This window comes from Sminthopsis crassicaudata, chromosome 3 (genome assembly GCF_048593235.1).
Source record: "Sminthopsis crassicaudata isolate SCR6 chromosome 3, ASM4859323v1, whole genome shotgun sequence".
NCBI lineage: Eukaryota > Metazoa > Chordata > Mammalia > Dasyuromorphia > Dasyuridae > Sminthopsis > Sminthopsis crassicaudata.
The window spans coordinates 531,797,606-531,817,112 of NC_133619.1; the positions used below are offsets into that span (position 1 = coordinate 531,797,606).

Here is a 19,507-nt window from a genome sequence, read left to right on the forward strand (position 1 = left end):
GCTTCTGTAGTCAGAATTTTGCCTGCATATCACAGAATCCTCTCCTTCTTCAGTTAATTAAGGAAATCACATTTGCAAAAAAAAAAAAAAAAAGAAATAAAAAACATTTCCACACATTGGCCAAAGTTGCAAAGTGACAAATGGCGTACAGAGTGTAAATGGACCATTTAAAATTTTGAAAGGACCTAATCATATCATCTCACAGTCCCTAACAACCTACAATTTGATGAAGAATATTGATGTGTGTGAAGGAAGTTGGCTATGAAGGGCTGGGACAAAGTTGATTAGGGCTCCTAATCAACTCCCTGCTATAGTAATATTGATTACTGTTCCTTGAACAAGAAATATCAAGTGTTTGTGAGTGTCTGAGGTGAGGGGAAAATGATAGTTATTCATAAAAGGCAGATGGCAAGAGTCCTAGAATAGAGGCCTGGGTTGGATATGAAACATAGTCTGTTCTGGGGCAAGGTAGATAAAATTAGTTAGGTGAATGTTTACTCACTTATTCATTTTGCTCATCAATCAAGAAAGCTCACTCTCATGGTAGAGTTCCAAAAATGGATGGATTAACTCCCTCAGGAAGAAAAATATTCTCTCCAAGTCTGATTTCCAAGTAGAGGAAAAAGGGGAAAGTGGCAATATAATAGCAAAATGCTGAGTGGATGATTGTTTGGGATGTGATTAAATATTTATAAATACAAAAACTGTAAATATCTGGTCAAGATTAAATAGGTAAAAATGTGGAGCTTTGTAAGGTTTTTAATTCAAATGTCATTTATTATATATATATTTTTATCTATATAGTAGCTGTTGGATCGCTAGGTGCAGAGTTCTATCAGGTAGGTGCCCTGTAACAGTTCCATACTTAAGGTCCATTTATTGAAAGTCTTCAAATAGATATTAAGGGAACAAAAACATATTTTGGGGTGCAAAAGCGTAGGGGGATGTATAACTACCACTGCTTCGACAATCACCTCCCCTCAAACCTAATGGAAACAGCTTTCGATGCAGAGTCCAGGATATAGGGAAATATCCTGAGCTTAGATAGAACATGTAATTTTGGAGTTAAAAAGGCCTAACTCTTATTAATTGAATGATGCCAGGAAAGTCACTTCATATCTCTGTGACATCTGTTTCTTCATCTGTAAAATAGGTATTATAATAGCAGTAACATAATAGTGAAAATAGTAATAGTAATAATTTGATTGTTAAAAAGCTTAAATTGCACGACTTAAATACTTTGCAAAATTTTAAAAAGTTATAAACATATCCTTTTTTGAAATAATCTGTTATATTGTTATGAACTTGATAAAGAGATTCATATCAGTTATTATTGCCATGATGACATAAAATATCTTCTGCTTTTTCACATATCTCATTTTAGAGAAGAGGCTATACTATAAATTATAGGACCCCCAAGATCCTGATGTAGTGCTCTCTATATAATCTGGTTCAGACATTTGTTGTTTAGTTGTGGCTGATGCTTTGTGATCCCACTTGGGATTTTCTTGGCAGAGATACTAGAATGATTTGCCATTTCTTTCTCGAACTCAATTTATAGATGACAACACTATAGACAGGTTAAGTGACTTGTCCAGGGTCACATAGCTAATAAGAATGTGAATTTAGATTTCGACTGAACTCTTCCTAACTTGGGACCTGACACTCTATCCACTATGCTAATTTTCTGTCTTGATTCAATCATTCTCTCTCTTCTATTTCCCTAATTCAGCTTCATGTATCAACTAAATCTTAAATTAACGGAGGAATGACAGAGATAAACTAGAGGAGCGAGGATAGGGCTGATTGAGAACAAGTTATTTTTTAAATGCTTTTGTCCTCTTAGTATTGTTATGAATATTTTCCTCTCAATAAAGTATCCTTCAGATGTTAAAAGGCAGCTAAGAGGTACATAAAATAGAGTTCTAGAAGACCTGAATTTAAATCCAGCCTCAGACACTTAAAAGCTGTATGTAGCGTTCTAATTATTTTTTCTTCCAAACATTACAAATAGCTGTATATATATAACATTTCACTATTCTTCTTAATAATCTTAATAATATATAATTTGGGTAGTAAAAAGAAAAGAAAAATATATTATTATTCCCATTTTGTAGATGAGTTTACTAAATGGGGATGCTGAAGTAAGCGACAAAGTTAGCATTTAATTTGGCTCTTTGGAGCCTTTCTTTAATGATTAGATTATCTTTCAACTTTGAAAAACTAACAGTGAGAAAAGGGTTGCCTAAAGAGAATTCCCTCATACACAATAAAATGGAAAAATCACTAAGATCTACAGGGAAAAATATTGATGACCCTAGTTTATTTCTAACTTATGCCTGTTTTTCTTGAGGCCATGTAACCCTTTCATATTTTAAGGTTATGGAAATGACTGGTAGTTTTTGTTGTTGTAATGCCTTCAAAACATTGAAAATTTATCCTCTTACTCTGGCCTTTGTAAAATTTTACTCCTTAATTCCTCTTAGTAACATATTAACATATAGGAAAAGCCATGAAATGGGTGGCACTTTTATTTTTATGTGTTTAATTTTGTAGGGATTCCATAATTTATAAAAATGACAAAAAACTTAGGTACAGAAAAACAAAATATCATGTCTCAAATGATAGGGACTGTTAGGTGGCTCATTGAATAGATCTCTGAGTTGAAATCCAGTCTCAGACACTTTAAAATACTGAAGTCTTCTGAAGTTTACAAGGTTTTTTTCCTGGTGACATAGTGTGGAGAAAGAGGTCAAAGTACTCTCCTCATGCTTAAGCAATTTCTTGTCAAGGACTTCAGTGAAATATATCTATCACTAAGCTGCCAGATATTTAAATGCTCATTTAATATTTAAATGTTACTCTAGGCAAGTCACTAAACCCTGTTTGCCTCACTTTCCTTATCTGTAAAATGAGATGAAAAAGGAAATGATAAACTACTCCAACATTTCTGCCAAGAAAATTTCAAATGGGGTTATGAGAATTAGACATTAATCCCTGAAATTAATGACTGAACAACAAACAAGAAAAAAATTTATTGTTACTTTGGCTAGCTATTTACAAGCAGAAGAATTAAAGAATTCGTTTTCTAAAGAAAGACAGCAGGAATATGTATACTGCATTGGTATCAAGGTAATATTAAGAGAAAATATGGGGGTCCAAAGAGAAATATGGGGGTTCAGTACAGGATTCCTGACATTGGTGGACACAGATAAAAATCACAGTGGATAGGCAAGTAAAGATGGGTTGCTATCTATATCACTGAAGGACTTATCTAAATCTATGGCATCACAGATCCATTGGTTGTACAGTTCTTGCTTTACATAAGTGGACCACTACATAAAGCGATTTTTACATAATGTGAGTTTTTCTGTGGACATGGAGAAGAAAGAGGGAGGAAAAGAGGCAGGGAGAAAGGGGAGCAACTGCCCATGCAGTTCATGGTAGGTAGGGGCTGAGGACAGAGAAGCAAAGGCAGGAAGAGGAACATGTAGGGCTGCAGTCAGTCATAGTAGAACTAAATTAGGACACAGATAGGAGAGGAAGGATGATTCATAGGAACTGGGAAGAAGCAAGTCGTACCCCAGACCAAACTGATGAAAGATAGACATATGCAGGTGATAAGAGTATGGTAAAGATACTCTTAAGAGTATGGTAAAGATACTTTGAGAGATAAAGATCTAAAACCAAGTCACCAATGTGGGACAAAGGTGGTCTCTCTATATCTTTCCTGCTTTCCTTAGGAGATTTTTTATTTTTAAGTTTTCTTTTTCTTAGAGATGGGATGAAGCCTGAGGGACAGGATTAGAAAGAGTATATAGCAAAATACTGCATAGTAATATTAGCATTTTTTTCTTTTTTTGGAATGTGAATTTTTCTCATAATTCTTTTTTTTTTCCCCCTTGAGGCTGGGGTTAAGTGACTTGCTCAGGGTCACACAGCTAGGAAGTGTTAAGTGTCTGAGACCAGATTTGAACTCTGGTCTTCCTGAATTCAAGGCTGGTGCTCTATCCACTGCGCCACCTAGCTTAATTCTTTATGTAAAGATGAATTTATGATATAAATTTACATAAGGGAAAAACTGTCTTTTTTTTTGGAAATTAGAGGCACTTGAAATTGAGCATTCCATATATTTTTACATAATTCTTTATATTAGCAAAGTTGACCTTTACCACAGCTCTGTGAAGTAGGTACTAAAGGTACCATTATCCGTATTTTTTAGTGTAGTACATGTTTTCGTAATAACTAGTAAACATCCACTTACAGTAGCAAGGTAAGCCCCCCAGAGTAGGACTAACTGCTAGTCTTCTCAAGGTTTTAGAGCACTCTGAGAAGTTAGAGCTTGGTTGTGTGGTTTGTTTTTTTTTTTTTTGGTTAAGTTTTTATTTTTGTGTTGAAGTTTGTGATTATTACCTCATGTGCATTTCCTAATAAATATTATCTTACATCATTTAACCATTATTTAGCTTTTAGAAAGAAATGTTTTCTAAGGTGATATAATTATCTCTTTCCTGAATATAGTTTTAAACTATTTTTTATTTTATGATACAGATATATCTTACATGTAGATATTCTACATATTATTTATATTGCTATTTATATGTACCTGAATGTGTATCCTCTGTTGGAATGTAAGCTTCTGGTACAAAATGTTTCTTTCTTTTTAAATTTATATTCCCAATGTTTAGTAAAGTTTTGATTATATATACTTATAGATGCATATATTGTCTCAATAGAATTTAAGTTCCCTAATAGCACCCCAAGTTTAAAACAGACTCTCCCACAAGTGTATATATAGAGGGCAAAAAAGAGTAGGTTTAAGCTTAGAGACCACATGTATTAAAGGAGTAGTTTCTGGAAGTCATTTTCTCCTCTTCGTTTCCCTAAATCAGAAAAGTACAACTTTTCTGCTGAGATCCTTATGAAGTCTTTACTCTTTATGTCTAGTTTTTTCTCCTTCATTATTTAGATATTGTGATTACTCATAGCAGATCCAAAAACACTGTTAGGCTACTAATGAAAAAGTTTAAAATACTGAAGTCTTCTGAAGTTTACAAGGTTTTTTTCCTAGTGACATAGTGTGGAGAAAGAGGTCAAAGTACTCTCCTCATGCTTAAGCAATTTCTTGTCAAGGACTTCAGTGAAATATATCTATCACTAAGCTGCCAGATATTTAAATGCTCACATCTAAACTAGATTTTTGGTTTGAAACGTAAGTATTTCGGTGAGTAGAGCTGGGCCTATTGTCAGGAAGAGTAATCTGTATGAGTTCCAATCTGGCCTCAGATACTTTACTAGCTATGTGATCCTGAGCAAGTCACTTAAAGACTGTTTGCCTCAGTTTTCTCATCTGTAAAATGAATTGGTGAAGGAAATCACAAATATCTTTGCCAAGAAAACCCTAAATAGGGTCAGGAAAAGTTGGAAGCGATTGACCTGACAATGAAACCTGTGTAAAGTCACTCTAATTCATCAAATGGCTTTCAAAGATTTCTAAATTGATCAAAGATTTTCCAGATTCAGTCTAATACCTTTGCCTGATGAATTCAATAGAGATGTTCTTATGTGGCTAAAGTATTATATAATTCTGCCTTCATCTCTAATATCATTTAACCTTATGCAGTTGATCAATTTGATGTCTATGTGCAAAGACTCACTATCACTTTTGATCAACAAATACTTATTAAACATCTGTCATAAACTAGACATCACTGAAACAAATATAAAGAATTAATTAGTATCTATTCTCAAGATACTCTTGAACAAACATCTTGGGAGAGAGAAGAAATTAAGGGAAGGTCAAACCAGATGAATTTAGAAAGTTTAACTACCTGTCATTAAAGGCAAATTTGTTATCTATGATAATGCTACTTTTTATAATGTAAATTTAATAAGGAAAAGTCTTCAAAATTTTCCAAATATAATGTAAATATTTTTAAACAGTTGATAGATTTCACCATAAGTAATATCTATCCTTATTTACATATTAAACAAATACTTTTATGTATTGAACTTTAAGCAATTTCTTCCAAATTCTGTTTTTCAAGGTCCTACATTAAGTATTTCCTTAAAATATAGTGGAACCCGAAATTGTTCTCCCCTCTATCCTATAATTTCAAAACTATTTTGGATTCCTAATGTATCCCTACACTTTCATAAAACTTAATTGAAAGTCATAAGCTACCATTTAGGTTGAAGGCCAACAGTTGTTCTGACAGCTAATACCCTTAATGAAAGGAATAATATGATCATGGTTTTAAAATTTCATCAAGATACATTTTAATATACACATACGGCATGATTCTTTATTCAAAATGTCATTATTAGTATTTTAACCTTATTTCAAATGAAACATCAATTGTATCTTTTGCATAAAAACTTCCATATGATATATTTTCTTAAGCATTATGAGGCATGGCTAAAAAACATTAAAAATTCTATTTCATCAGCTTTAGTTAAGAGTTATAAATAGAGAGTACTTACCAGATTTGCAATGATATAATGGTATCCTTTAACATGTTTTCCAACACTGACAATCTGTGAAAATAAAAGGATTTAAGAAAAAACTAACTTTTCTTAAATTTACTGGTTATATTATCTATAACAATAGGTTATATTACGTTTATCAGCATAATAATGCTATATTATGCAATACTAGTATAATGCTAATAATTGCATATTGTTAAGGATATATTTCTCTCCCCCAAATTATTCTGTGAGCACAGAATTGTATAAGTCATGTAAATGCAAAATGCTAAAATGCACATAACTAGAACAGATTTTTGACTTAAAATCACTTTAAACATTGAAGATAATTTTGTTACAAATTACTAATTCAGCAAAAACAAGTTAAAGACTAGTAAGGACAGTGGGTACATCTTTATAAGCAATAGATAAATATATAATTTTGTATTAGAAATGTGTGGAAAAAATATAAATCATTGGTTGAAAAAAAATTGGAGTTCTTTATCTGCAGAGGCCTTGTGGAACAAAAAATAGAACCCTTAAATTGGAGTCAGAAAACTGGGATTCAATTCTTTTCTCAAACATTTTATTAGGTGTATAATATATAGAATATTAGTTAACCTTTCCTCAGTTTACCCAAATGGGTATAATAGCATTGTGTTGTATGAATTAGATAATAATTAATTAAATAAAATATTTTCTAAAAAGTACATATCCATCATAAAGTCTCCAATAATGCAAGATAAAGTGCTTTCATGAATAATTTAGATGTTATTCCAGAGTTTCTAATGTAATTATTTCTAACTACAGACCACAGTCTAACTACCAGAGACTATGAGATTATTTTCTATTTGTACATACTAATATCAGAATTTTGTTATAAACTTTTTATTAGACAGGATACTGAGATCTTGGCAAATTATATAGAGTTAAAGATAAATATTTTATTTTAAACAGTATTTTATTTTCTCAAATTGCATGTAAGGATCATTTTCAACTTTCATTTTACAAGATTTTGAGTTCCAATTTTTTCTCCTTCCTTCCCCAAGATGGTGAAGCAATCTGATTATAGGTTATCATCTATATACATGAGCAGTCATGTTAAACATGTTTCCACATTAGTCATGATGTGAAAAATGAAGCAAAATAATAGGGGAAAACCATGGAAAAAGAAAAAGAAAGTGAAAATAGTATGCTTTGATCTGTATTCAGACTATAATTGTATTTTTTTCTGGATGTGAATAGCATTTTCCATCATGAGTCATTTGGAATTATCTTGATGAGAAAAGCTAAGATCTTGATGATCATGGATGATCATCACACAATGTTGCTATTACTATGTACAATATTCTGGTTCTCACTTCACTCAGCATCAATTCATGTTAAGTCCAGGTTTTCAAGATATATTTTATGCAATACTCCACACCTTGTGATTATGGGTGATAATGATTATGGGTGAAGTATCATAAAAAGGTGGAAAGCACAATGAAGGGACAAGAAAAACAATTGAATAAATCTTAAATAAGACAATTGGAATTTCATTAAATCATAGTATCTAAAAATTAGAAATGATAGCAGAACACATATTGTCTAACTCATACACAACAATTAGATATCCATCCTGTACTTGTACTCTTCTAGTATGGACTCTACTATTTCTCAAAAGGGCCTTTTCTTCTTTTGTATAGTTCTAATTGTTAGAAAGCTCTTTCATCAAAACCTGCAACTTTCTTTTTATAATTTCTACACACTAATTTTAGTTCTGTTTTCTAGAACTGAGTAGAACAAATCTAATTCTACTTTCTACTGCATCATGTTAGTCCAGTTGAATATTTGTCACATGAAAACCCAAAGGGAGTTGGTTGAAGCCGAGTTTATATTTGTACCACCTTGCCTTGACTTTCTCATGGAAGAACTTAGCAGAAGATGAATTTTTTTAAAAGGCTCTGTTCTCCTGGATTTCTTTCCCAGACACAGTGGCCTGCTTTTTTCATTGGTGAAACTGGGCAAATTCAGTATTCTGTATGCATTAAGTGGGAAAAGGCAGGCGATAAGGTCACTACTAAAGGGATACTTAAATACTTAAATGTCTTAAATGGAGACAAATAGAAAACATTGTTGTCAAAGCTCCAAATGTGGACCTGCAAAGACAGTCATGGCTCACATAGTACATCTATAAGGATTAGACAAGCAATACATATTTCTGATTATTTTTTGAAATTAAAAATAACTGTGAAGGAGTGCTTCTTTCCTTCTTTTCTGGGAAACTTTTTACTTTGGTGGATTTCGTGTTAAGAACAACAACAACAACAAAAAACTAAGCAATGAAATAAATCAATGTTCTCATTGATCGGGGGCAAGATAATTAAAAAAAATCTCATATGTTGAGAACTAATGAAAAAGGAGAATATCTAGGAGCAAAATAATGTAAGAGACACAATATTTAGGGGTTTTAAAAGTTAGGAGAAAGGAGGAAAAATTAAATCAATATTTTTTTTTAACAAAACCCTATTGTTCCCTCAAAAATGAATCTTTTTTTTTTTTCTTTAATGAGGAGTGTGTAGGTGGGAATACAGTTTGAAATTACTTGGGTAAGAATATGGGAGGAAAAGTTAAGGAGAAACTACAGTCACATGTTTGTTTGATCTGGATTCAAGAATAGAGGAATTTACAGGATTTTTGTTGTTGTTGTTGTTGTTATTGTTGTTTTTTCATACCCTCATCTAGAGGCCTGAAATGAAAGAAGGAAAAGATAATTTGAAGACAAAAGTCTTGGAGTGGAGAAACAGAGATTCTTCCCATAGTAGAGTCAAATAAGAATCAATAAACACTTAAGTAAACACTCATTACATTCCAAGCAATTTGCTAAGACTAGTATAAAGAAAGACTTCATGCAGGGAGACTACCCAGAAGACTATTGCAATAATCCAGGTATGAGGTGATGCACCAAGGTGATAGAATTGTCAGAGAAGAGCATTTTTATGTGAAAGATGTTATAAGGGTAGAATTTACAGAATTTGGTAAATGATTAGGTATGGGAAGATAAGTTAATAAAAATATAGGATAACACAATGTTTGTGAGATTAGCTGACTGGGAGGATGGTGGTTCTTCAGTGTAATATGGAAGTTAGAAAGCTAGAATTTTTTTTTTTTTTGTGGGATGAGGAAGATAATGAGTTCAATTTAAGACATGTTGAGTTTAAAATTTTATTAGATATTAATTCAATATGTATAATTGTCAGTTGGAAATATGAGATCATATGTCAAAGAAAGTGAGGCATGGGAAATAGATTTGAGATTTCCCTACAAAGAGATTATAATTGAATCCTTTAGGACTGATGAATCAAAATCATACTGAGTAGAAAAGAAATGGGCTCAAGATAAAATCTTGGGGGTACACTCATGGTTAGTAAGCTTGGTTAAATTGAAGAGAAATGCTTAAGGAACATTAAGGTTAATTCCCAAAAGAGGAAAGAGATTCAATTGGGAGGGTGTGTCTATAACAAATTATAAATGTTGGAGAATAAATACTTTAGGATAACCCTGGGATGAGATTATATTTTTTCAGATCTATATCTTGCACCATCTTTCACTTAAAATTTCTAGGTTTTCAGTCCATTTGACAGATTGTGATTTAGGTTATGGAAAGAAGAGTATTTAGATCCAAGATAGATTGGTCTTTGAATGTTCAGATAGCAAATATAAAAACATGGAAAAGGATTGGAAAATGACATTGGAATAGAGAGGATCGAGGTTCAGAGCCTGGTTTTGCTAGTTATTTGCAATCTGTGTCACCTCTAGCAATTCTCCTTAGACATCTGGACTTTGGTTTCTTCAGCCATAAAATAATGGGGTAAATTCTATGACCTCTGAAGTCCCTCCCATCTGTAAATTAATTATTTTATTGTTCTATGAATTTTCATTATATCATACTTTCTTCTTCAAAAATTAATATTTCTAAAAGTATAGCTCCTCAGAAGTTGCTTCAAAAAAAAACAAGAGAGAGAGAGAGAAAAAGAGAGAGAGAGAGAGAGAGAAAGAGAGAGAGAGAGATACACAGACAGACAGAGACAGAGACAGATATAAATGCAGAAAGACACACCACACCACACACACACACACACACACACACACACACACACACACACACACAGAAAGAGAAACAGAGACAGAGAGAGACAAAGACAGAGACAGAGGTATAGAAGAAATAAGCTCAACAATTGTACTAATAGATAAGCTGGAGAGAGGAAGGAGTTAGATCTTTCTCTTCTGAAAGTTCTTACCTTATCTAAGGGACATAGAATAACTTAAAAAAATTAAGCAAAAACTCATAAATAGGACTAGCCTAGATATAAAAAAAGTAAAGATGAGGAGAAATTAAGTGCATTTCTTTAAAAAATAATTATAGAAAGTAATGTTATTCAAGTTAATTTGTACTCATCTACTTTGGGAAAAAGAAAAAAGAAAGAAAATGAAAGTTATGAAGAAAAGAAAGGAGAAAGAAAAGAAAGGATAGAGAAATCTCTATCAAGTTAGGTGAAGTACTTCACATCCCTTACTTCCCACTCACATTTAGCTGTCTGTAGTCCAGTTCCTCATCCTTGCCATTTTACCAAATATTTCTGTGATGGTCACCAATTGTAATAAGTCTAATGACATTTTTAATGGCTATGTTCCTTGATCCTTCTGCATTATCTGACAATGCCCACCAGGTCTTCCTTCTATAAATTTTACCCTCATTTGCTTTCCATTTTATTTTACTATTTAGGTTTTTCCAGGCAACTATATATGGTGGATAGAGTTCCAGGCTTGGAATTAAGAAAACTTATTTTCCTGTTCAAATCTGACCTCAGACACTTACTGGGCAAGTCACTTAACCACTTAAATTTGCCTTGGTTTCCTCATATGTAAAAATAAGCTGGAGAAAGAAATGGAAAACCAATCTAATATCTTCACCAAGAAAACCCCAAATTGGGTCATGAAGAGTTAGAAATGGCTGAAAATGATTAAACAACACCAGCACTAGATTAATCTTCCTCAAAAAGAATGCAGATTACATGACTTCCCTGCCCCCAAACACATTCATGATTCCCCACTGTATACAAGATTAATTTCAAACTACTTTTCCTGGACTGCAAAATGTGCTATAATTTGAATATAGATTAGTTTTGCCAACTTTTAACATTTTATACTTAAATTCAAGTCAAACTAACTTTTTTTTTAACTTTCCAGATTTCGATTGTGCTTTCTCATTCTGCTTAGACTATTTTTCTATTAATATCCTTGAGAATAGGTACAGGATTAAATATATATACATTTATTACTATACCTAAAATGGTATAGTATTTTCTATATGAGAGGCGATGGAGATATTGAAGGGTAAATGTTGAATTTATCAATTCTCCATTTTGTAGCTTTTATGTGACTATATCCAATTGTAACTGTAATAAAAAAGTTTAAATTTAAACTCTTGCAAATGTTAAAAATGGGTAAAATCCATGGTTATTCTGTACAGTCTCTTCTCATAAAAAATTGCTAACAGCTCTATATTATCACAAAAGAACTGCAATAAAGTAAGGCTTCTGTAATACATTGTCAAAGGGTAAAGAATTGTAAAAGATAAAGAATTGTACAGAGCAGAAATAACAGTGTCAGAAAAAGCAAAATAAAAAATTGGCAAAATTCTTTATCATATTTGTAGTGATAATAAACCCTTTCACATATCTATTCAAAATCCATTAGCCTATCAAAAAAAATTCTACTAAAAAAAATCCTGGTCCTCCATCACTAAATGCATAAGAACTCAAGAAGCCTACTGTCCCAGGGAAACTTAAATCTATAGATTTATTTCCTGTTGGGGTAAACTCTTCTGATAATCATTTTCCCTACTGAATCAGGACACTTGTAGAAGTAACAGTGAGGCAGCTAAAAACAGGGTATGGAGCAGTGTCAGAAAGACTTGAGACAGAAAAGTTTGAATTCAGTCTAACTGAGACATTGGTATTATCCATATGATTCTGAGTTAGTCACTTAATCTCTCTGTGGGTTGGTTTTCTCCTTTATAAAATGAAACCTGTTGACCTCTCAGGTTCTTTCCAGCTCTAAATGTACAATACTATATGATTGCCCTATCATACGACTAGATGTTTTCATTTGTTTTTCTTTGTCATAAGAAAAAAATTAATATAAAGACAAAAGATATGAATAAAATGAATTTTTTCTAAAAAAAAAAGAAATATAAGAAGTGATAGCAATGATCAAGTTTGAGAAAATATTCCTTCCAAATCAGTATTAACATAAGACCCCAAAATGATAGGGGCATGATTTTCAAAGCTCTCTCTACCCACAAAGAACTGGTTTAAGAATTTGTGATTGCATCTACATGGGAACTCCCTCAGTAATGCAGTTTATAACACAGCTACATATTAGTTGATGATTTGTAAGGATTTATTTACTTTTTTAAACTAGATATGTGATTTCATTGGTAGTAGAAATTTCCAGTTAGTAAAGTCAATCTACCAAAAATGATTGGCAACTAATTTGCATCTTAGAATTTTATATGCCTGCAAAACACTAGTTCTGATACTATCTACTACTTCTAGAATTGTCAGGAGCCTGAGAAAGTAAGTAAACTACCCAGGGTCAGCTAAATATTAGGTGTCAAAGACAGGTCTTCCTAACTCTGCTGCCAGTTCCAAGATACAATCAATATTGCCTCTGAAATAGGGAAAATATTGACAGGGAAAACTTTCATTCAAGATGCTGGGCTCACATTATAAATAAAGTCTGTAGCAATTAAAATTGCATTTAATTTATTTAAAATATATTCATTTTTATGTTTATTATCTTTTCTTCTCACCTAAACCCATGCTACTATTTTTTAAGCAAAAATCTCTTCATAATAGCACATTACATTAAAACAAATTCCCACATCAGCCATGTCCAAAAATGTATGCCTCATCTTACACTTTAAATGCATCACCTCTGTGACAAGAGGTGGGTAGCTTACTTCAATTTTGTCTTTTTGGTTTATAATTTATAGAATTGATCAGAATTCTAAAGTCTTTCAAAATTTTTTCCTCTATTTGGAATGTTATTCTATAAATTGTTTTCCTTATTCCTCACTTCATCCTGTGTCATTTCATAGATATTTTCTCATTTTTTTCTTGAAACTATTTCATTATTTCTTATGACAAAATAATATTCCATTATATTCATACACTATTCCCCAGTAGGGGCAGTCTCTTGTTCTGTGAAAATAGATGTTGTACATAAGGTCATATGCATAGATTCTTTTCTTCTCTTTTGTTCAACTTACTTTATTCAGATGAAAATAATGTCTAGGATGAGACATGGGGTGTAACGTGCTCTCCTGGCAGTTACAATTACTAGCTTAATAACCGGTAGCGCACTCAAGAACAGCCACGTGTAATCTTAAAAGCCTTTATTATACCTACTCACATAATGCCCTAACTGATGCCCTGACTTGTTGGTTCCCGAGTGAACACCTGGTCAGAAGACCCACGTGTTCACTACCAAAACCCTTACCTCTTTTGGCTACCCATCTTGGCTTGGCTACCCATCTTGGCTTGGCCACCCGGGCTAGGGAGCCAGGGTGAAGAGCGTGAGGTTAAAGAGGACCGCCTGCTGCCTGCAGTGGGCTTACATAGGGCCTGTGAGGTCACACACACAGCCAATCAGTGAGAGAGTCACCCATTAGGAAGCTATCTCAATATGGCCAGGATCCCGCCCAAGGGCAGTCCTAATATCCATAGAAATTACTTCCGGGCCTCAATCTCCCGATTTGCTGTGGCACCCATTTAAAGGCCCCTTACAATGGGGTACAAAAATTATTTATGATTTCAAGAGTTACTATGGTACAAATTTTTGTCACCTTTTGGTCAAATAAGAAATAAGTGTCTTAAACAGGAGATGTATAAGTCTTTGTGCTAAGATTTTCAGCTATTTGTGGGACTATTAAACTGTGAGCTTGAGTAAGATTGAGGATTGTCTTTTTTCCTTTTTATTTCTAGCACTTAACACAATGTCTGACATCTAAGTGCATGCATAATAAATGTTTATTGACAGACTGACTTAACAGACATAGTGTTTTGCAGGTATATATTGTAAGTATCCAGGGTCAGAAAAATTAGAGAATTTCCATTGAGGCCTTAAAAAGACTAGTTGAAAATATAATTTAAAACTCACAATTTAAACTTTTTTGTATGAATGTATTTTTTTCAGATGATTCTGTAAAGCTGGAGTCGATGGAAGTTGTTTATTGTTTCCCTGATTAAGGACCACATTTTAGCTGAAAGAATGATGATTCATTCTATGGTAACAATTGCTGTTACTACATAGTGGTAATACTTTTATCATGTAAGAAATATATTTCCTAGATTATCTGCATTAATTTTGTTGAAGTATAAAAATATTCAAATATATTTAATTCATTATATGAGATACATATTACTAATAAAGATGGTAGAATTGCTTAGTTATAAACTTTCCTTATAAAGAAGAATGCCTTGGTAGAGGAATTGTCTACAAAAAACAATTAGCTGATAAATGGTCAAAGGATATGAACAGACAATTTTCAGATGAAGAAATTAAAACTATTTGTAGTCATATGAAAAGGTGCTCTGAATCACTATTTGTAAGGGCCCTCTAAAAGGGCGGTGCCACAGCACAACAGGAGATTGAGTGGCCCGGAAGTAATCTTTGTGGACATAGGACTGCCCTGTGGGTGGGATCCTGTCCATATTGAAATAGCTTCGTAATGGATGACGACTCTCTCACTTTTTGGCTAGGTGTGTGACCTCACAGGCCCTTTATAAGCCCACTGCAGACAGCAGTCACTCTCTTTAACCTGGCAATTTTTAACCTGGGCTCCCTAGCCTGGGGTAGCCAAGCCAAGCCAAGCTGATGGATCGCTGAGAGGCAAGAAGTTTGGTAGAGAACACGTGGATCTTCAGACCAGGTGTTCACTAGGGAGCTAACAAGTCAGGGCATTATTAGTAGGTATAATAAAAGCTTTTAAGATTACATGTGGCTTTTCTTGAGTGCGCTACCAGTTATTAAACTATAGATTCAAGAGATCGTGGCCAGAGATCTTTGAAGTTCTCAGAGGAGGCGAGCCAGGTAGAGTTGACACTGCAAAGGTCAGTGGTCAAAGGTACTCTGTTGGGCCTGGGGCAGACTAGTAATTGTAACTGCCAGGAGGGCATGTTACAACTAATTGATTAGAGAAATGCAAATTAAGACTACTCTGAAATACCACTATACACCTTTGGGTTGGCTAAGATGACAGGAAAAGATAATGATGAATGTTGGAGGGGATATGGGAAAACTGGGACACTGATACATTGTTTGTGGAACTGTGACTGGACCCAACCATTCTGGAGAGCAATTTGGAATTATACTCAAAACATTATCAAACCGTGTATACCCTTTGACCCAGCAGTGTCTCTACTGGGCTTATAGACCAAAGAGATCTTAAAGGAGAGAAATGGACCCACATGTGCAAAAATGTTTATGGCAGCCCTTTTTGTAGTGGCAAGAAACTGGAAACTGAATGGATGCTCATCAGTTGGAGAATGACTGAATAAATTATGGTATATGAATGTTATGGAATATTTTTATTTTATAAGAAATGAACAATAGGATGATTTTAGAGAGGCCTGGAGAGACTTACATGAACTGATGCTAAGTGAAATGAGCAGATCCAGGAGATCATTATACCTGGCAACAAAAATACTATACAATGATCAATTTTGATGGATGTGACTCTCTTCAACAATGAGATTATTTAAAACAGCTCCACTTGTTCAGTAATGAAGAAACCATCTATATCCAGAGAGATTACTGCCAGAATTGAGTGTGGACCACAATATAGCATTTTCACTCTTTCTGTTATTGTTTGCTTGCATTTTGTTTTTTCTCAAGTTTTTTTTCCTCCTTGATTCAATTTTTCTTGTATAGCAAGATGATTGTGTATGTGTATGTGTATGTGTATGTGTATGTGTATGTGTATGTGTATGTATATATATATATATACACACACACACACACACACACACACAAATACATATATTGGATTTAACATATATTTTAATATATTTAACATGTGTTGGACTACCTGCCATCCAGGGGAGGGGGTCGGGGGAAGGAAGGGATAATTTGGAACAGAAGGCTTTGCAAGGGTCAATGTTGAAAAATTACCCATGCATATGTTTTGTAAATAAAAATGCTTTAATTAATAAAAAAGAGATTCAATCAAAAGAGAGAAATCTAAATCTAAATTATATGGAAGCTAAATTAATGCTATCCTCCTTCAGAGAAATAGAGGCCAAACAAGTGTAGTACAACCATATATATATATATAATATATATATGCATATATATATATATATATATATATGTATGTGTGTGTGTTTAGAATTATAGTTATTTATGTATACATGTATATACATATATATGTATATACACATATATGTATGTGTATGTTTGTGTTTCTACATATAAATATATCTTTGCTTAACTGTTAACTGCTTGGAAGAAGCAGGGGTGGGTGGTGGAAGAAAGGGGGAAAAAGAATAAAGTAAAAAGTGCATATCAGAGAACAAAAAAAGTGTATATAAAACAAAGATGGATAGTCCTGAATACAATTTTTCTATTATTATATAAGCTTTCTTGAAATGGATATTTATTGTTATATATTTTGAAAACTTTCTGGTTCTTCTGCACATGAAAAATTTTTTTTCTTTTTATATTTTCCTGTTTTTCTATGTTGAATTTAAATTTTAAATACATTTAAAAAATATAAAAAACAATTAGCAATTTCCCCATCGACAAAAGAACATGGGTATTGATGATTTTTATTTTTTTTTCTTCCTCCTGAAAGAAATATAGGATATAACTCAATAAAGGGCAAACAAATATTTCAGTGGGAAAAATTCTGTTATATAAGGTCAGGAAGGAAATGCAAGGTATGCTGATTTTATATTTTCATGGTGAAAAACAATCCACCTTTATCAAAACAAAACAAAACAAAAAAAGATAGTGTACTAACTTGTTTTGGGCCAGAATACTGAACTTAAAACAAAGATTCTTGCAAGGTGCTGAGTAGAATTAATAAGACAAAGCTTATCTAATTTAGCATGGTGATTAATAGTTCTCTAGTTTAGTACATGTACTTAGTACTTAATATAGTTCTACAAGATTCACACCTATATTGATGTAATTATAATAGTGTATATAACAGCCAGCAGGGACTGAGAGACAGGATCATTCCATTGTCCACCTTTGTGGTGGCTGGTGGTTCAAGCACAAGCCCTTAGAGAGACATTCCATCTTCATCAGCCTCATGGTGGCTGGCCTGTCCTCTTGCTCCCCCTACTGAGATCAAGGCCCATCTGAAGGGCTTCAAGAAAGCTAACGGGGCCCCAGGCAAGGAGACAATAAAGAATTTGGACATTGTACTTTTAACACTTGGCTATTCCTGTGGTGATTACTCTACTGAAAGGAAAGCTGCTCCAGAGACCTCCAGAAAACCAACCACAATATTACACTGTCTAACAGAATCATTTTAAAAGCATCCATATTGCTATTCAAATAATGCATTAAAAAGAATGTCAAGCAAAATTGTTGATGCTTTAAAAATATAAAAATCACTAGGAATCTATATTAATTAGAGCTGATATTTATATTTGCTTTAAGGTTTTCAATATACTTTACATACATTAATTACTTACTTGATCCTTACAGTAATCTATTGAGGTTACTGTTACATCTCATGCATTTAGAAAGATATTTAGTATTATCTTCACTTAATATTAAGATTAAGGGTAGGGTAGAAAAGTATAGGCTAATGCATAGTCAAGAAAAACTATACTTCCTGATCCTTGTGATATCCTTGACTTTATTTTTGAGTTTAGGCTACAGATTCTGAAAAAAAAGGAAATATAGTACAAACATAAAATGACAATGTCCTCTTCCATAATATGTCAAAATTCTGATGCTAGTGAGCATGAAGGGGGAGGGCAGGTTGATTGGGTAATTAATTTTATTTTGTTTACAATGTTGGAAAGAGAAAGCATCAGAATTCCATAATAGTTATCATGGAGCAATGATAGTAATGGCAGCATGAACCAGTTGTGAACATTAATTTTTTAATTAAAGAAAATCAAGAAAGTTAATTAGAAAATTAAAGAAAATTAAAAGTGCTGTCAGTGAACAGTTTCTAACAAGGAAAGTTGATGCAAACTAGGATGAATCAATCATACAAAGTGAAGATAGAGGAGCTAAGAAGTATATAAGCCAAAAATAGAAACCAACTCAGTACAATGAATATAAATATTACTGATAAAAATTGACAATCATAATGTCTCCATTGCTAGAACTTGGAGTTTAAGACCCTTTAAACTGAAGTTGGAATAGTCTGCCAAACTTTGGTGTTAAAGGGAAAGTCGAGATGTAGCTAAAGCTGGATGTGACAGCCACTCTCTAGATTTGTAGTCAAGATTTCATTCCTGCTTACTCAGCACAGGATTAGTGATTTAAAACTAAGAGAGACCTTAAAGGTCATATAATCTTAGAATCTTTGTTTTTCATCTGTAAGGGACCTTAGAGGCCTTTTAGCATTAACAAATAGTAGAGTTCAAATAGTGTATTTCATTAATAATAAATCTGACAAGAACTAAAAGTGAGAAAGAAAAAAAAAATAAGGCAAAAATTATATGGCCCGTAAAAAATTGTAGTCTTGATAAAACCACCATGATGAGACATTCAAATGCAAAACAAACAAACCGAAAATCAAACCTGTCAATTCAGATATAAGCAAGAGCATTTCCATGTTCTTCTTTTATACTGTTTTCCTTTATAAAACAATTGGGGATCCTTCCAGATAAGAGAGGCTATATTTTACTTCAAACTACTATTATTAAGTTGTTACAAGTTATACAAGTTATATGGAGCAGCTAAAGACATGAAGTGACTTGGATAAAAGTGATTTTGAATATCTTTCAATTTGATATTATAACTC

At 32.9% G+C, this 19,507-nt stretch overlaps 1 protein-coding gene across 10 annotated transcripts in view; it reads right to left on the minus strand.

Moving 5' to 3' along the window:
• Nucleotides 1–19,507, minus strand: part of GRIA4 (glutamate ionotropic receptor AMPA type subunit 4) — a 481,423-nt gene that overhangs the window by 103,785 nt on the left and 358,131 nt on the right. For all 10 annotated transcript variants that reach the window (XR_012488407.1, XR_012488408.1, XM_074304367.1 and 7 more), the window contains one exon: nucleotides 6,484–6,537. Coding sequence is in view for 8 of the 10 variants with exons in the window: in XM_074304367.1 (XP_074160468.1) it covers nucleotides 6,484–6,537 (54 nt within the window). In the remaining 2 variants the exon portion in view is untranslated. The remainder of the gene's footprint in view (nucleotides 1–6,483; nucleotides 6,538–19,507) is intronic.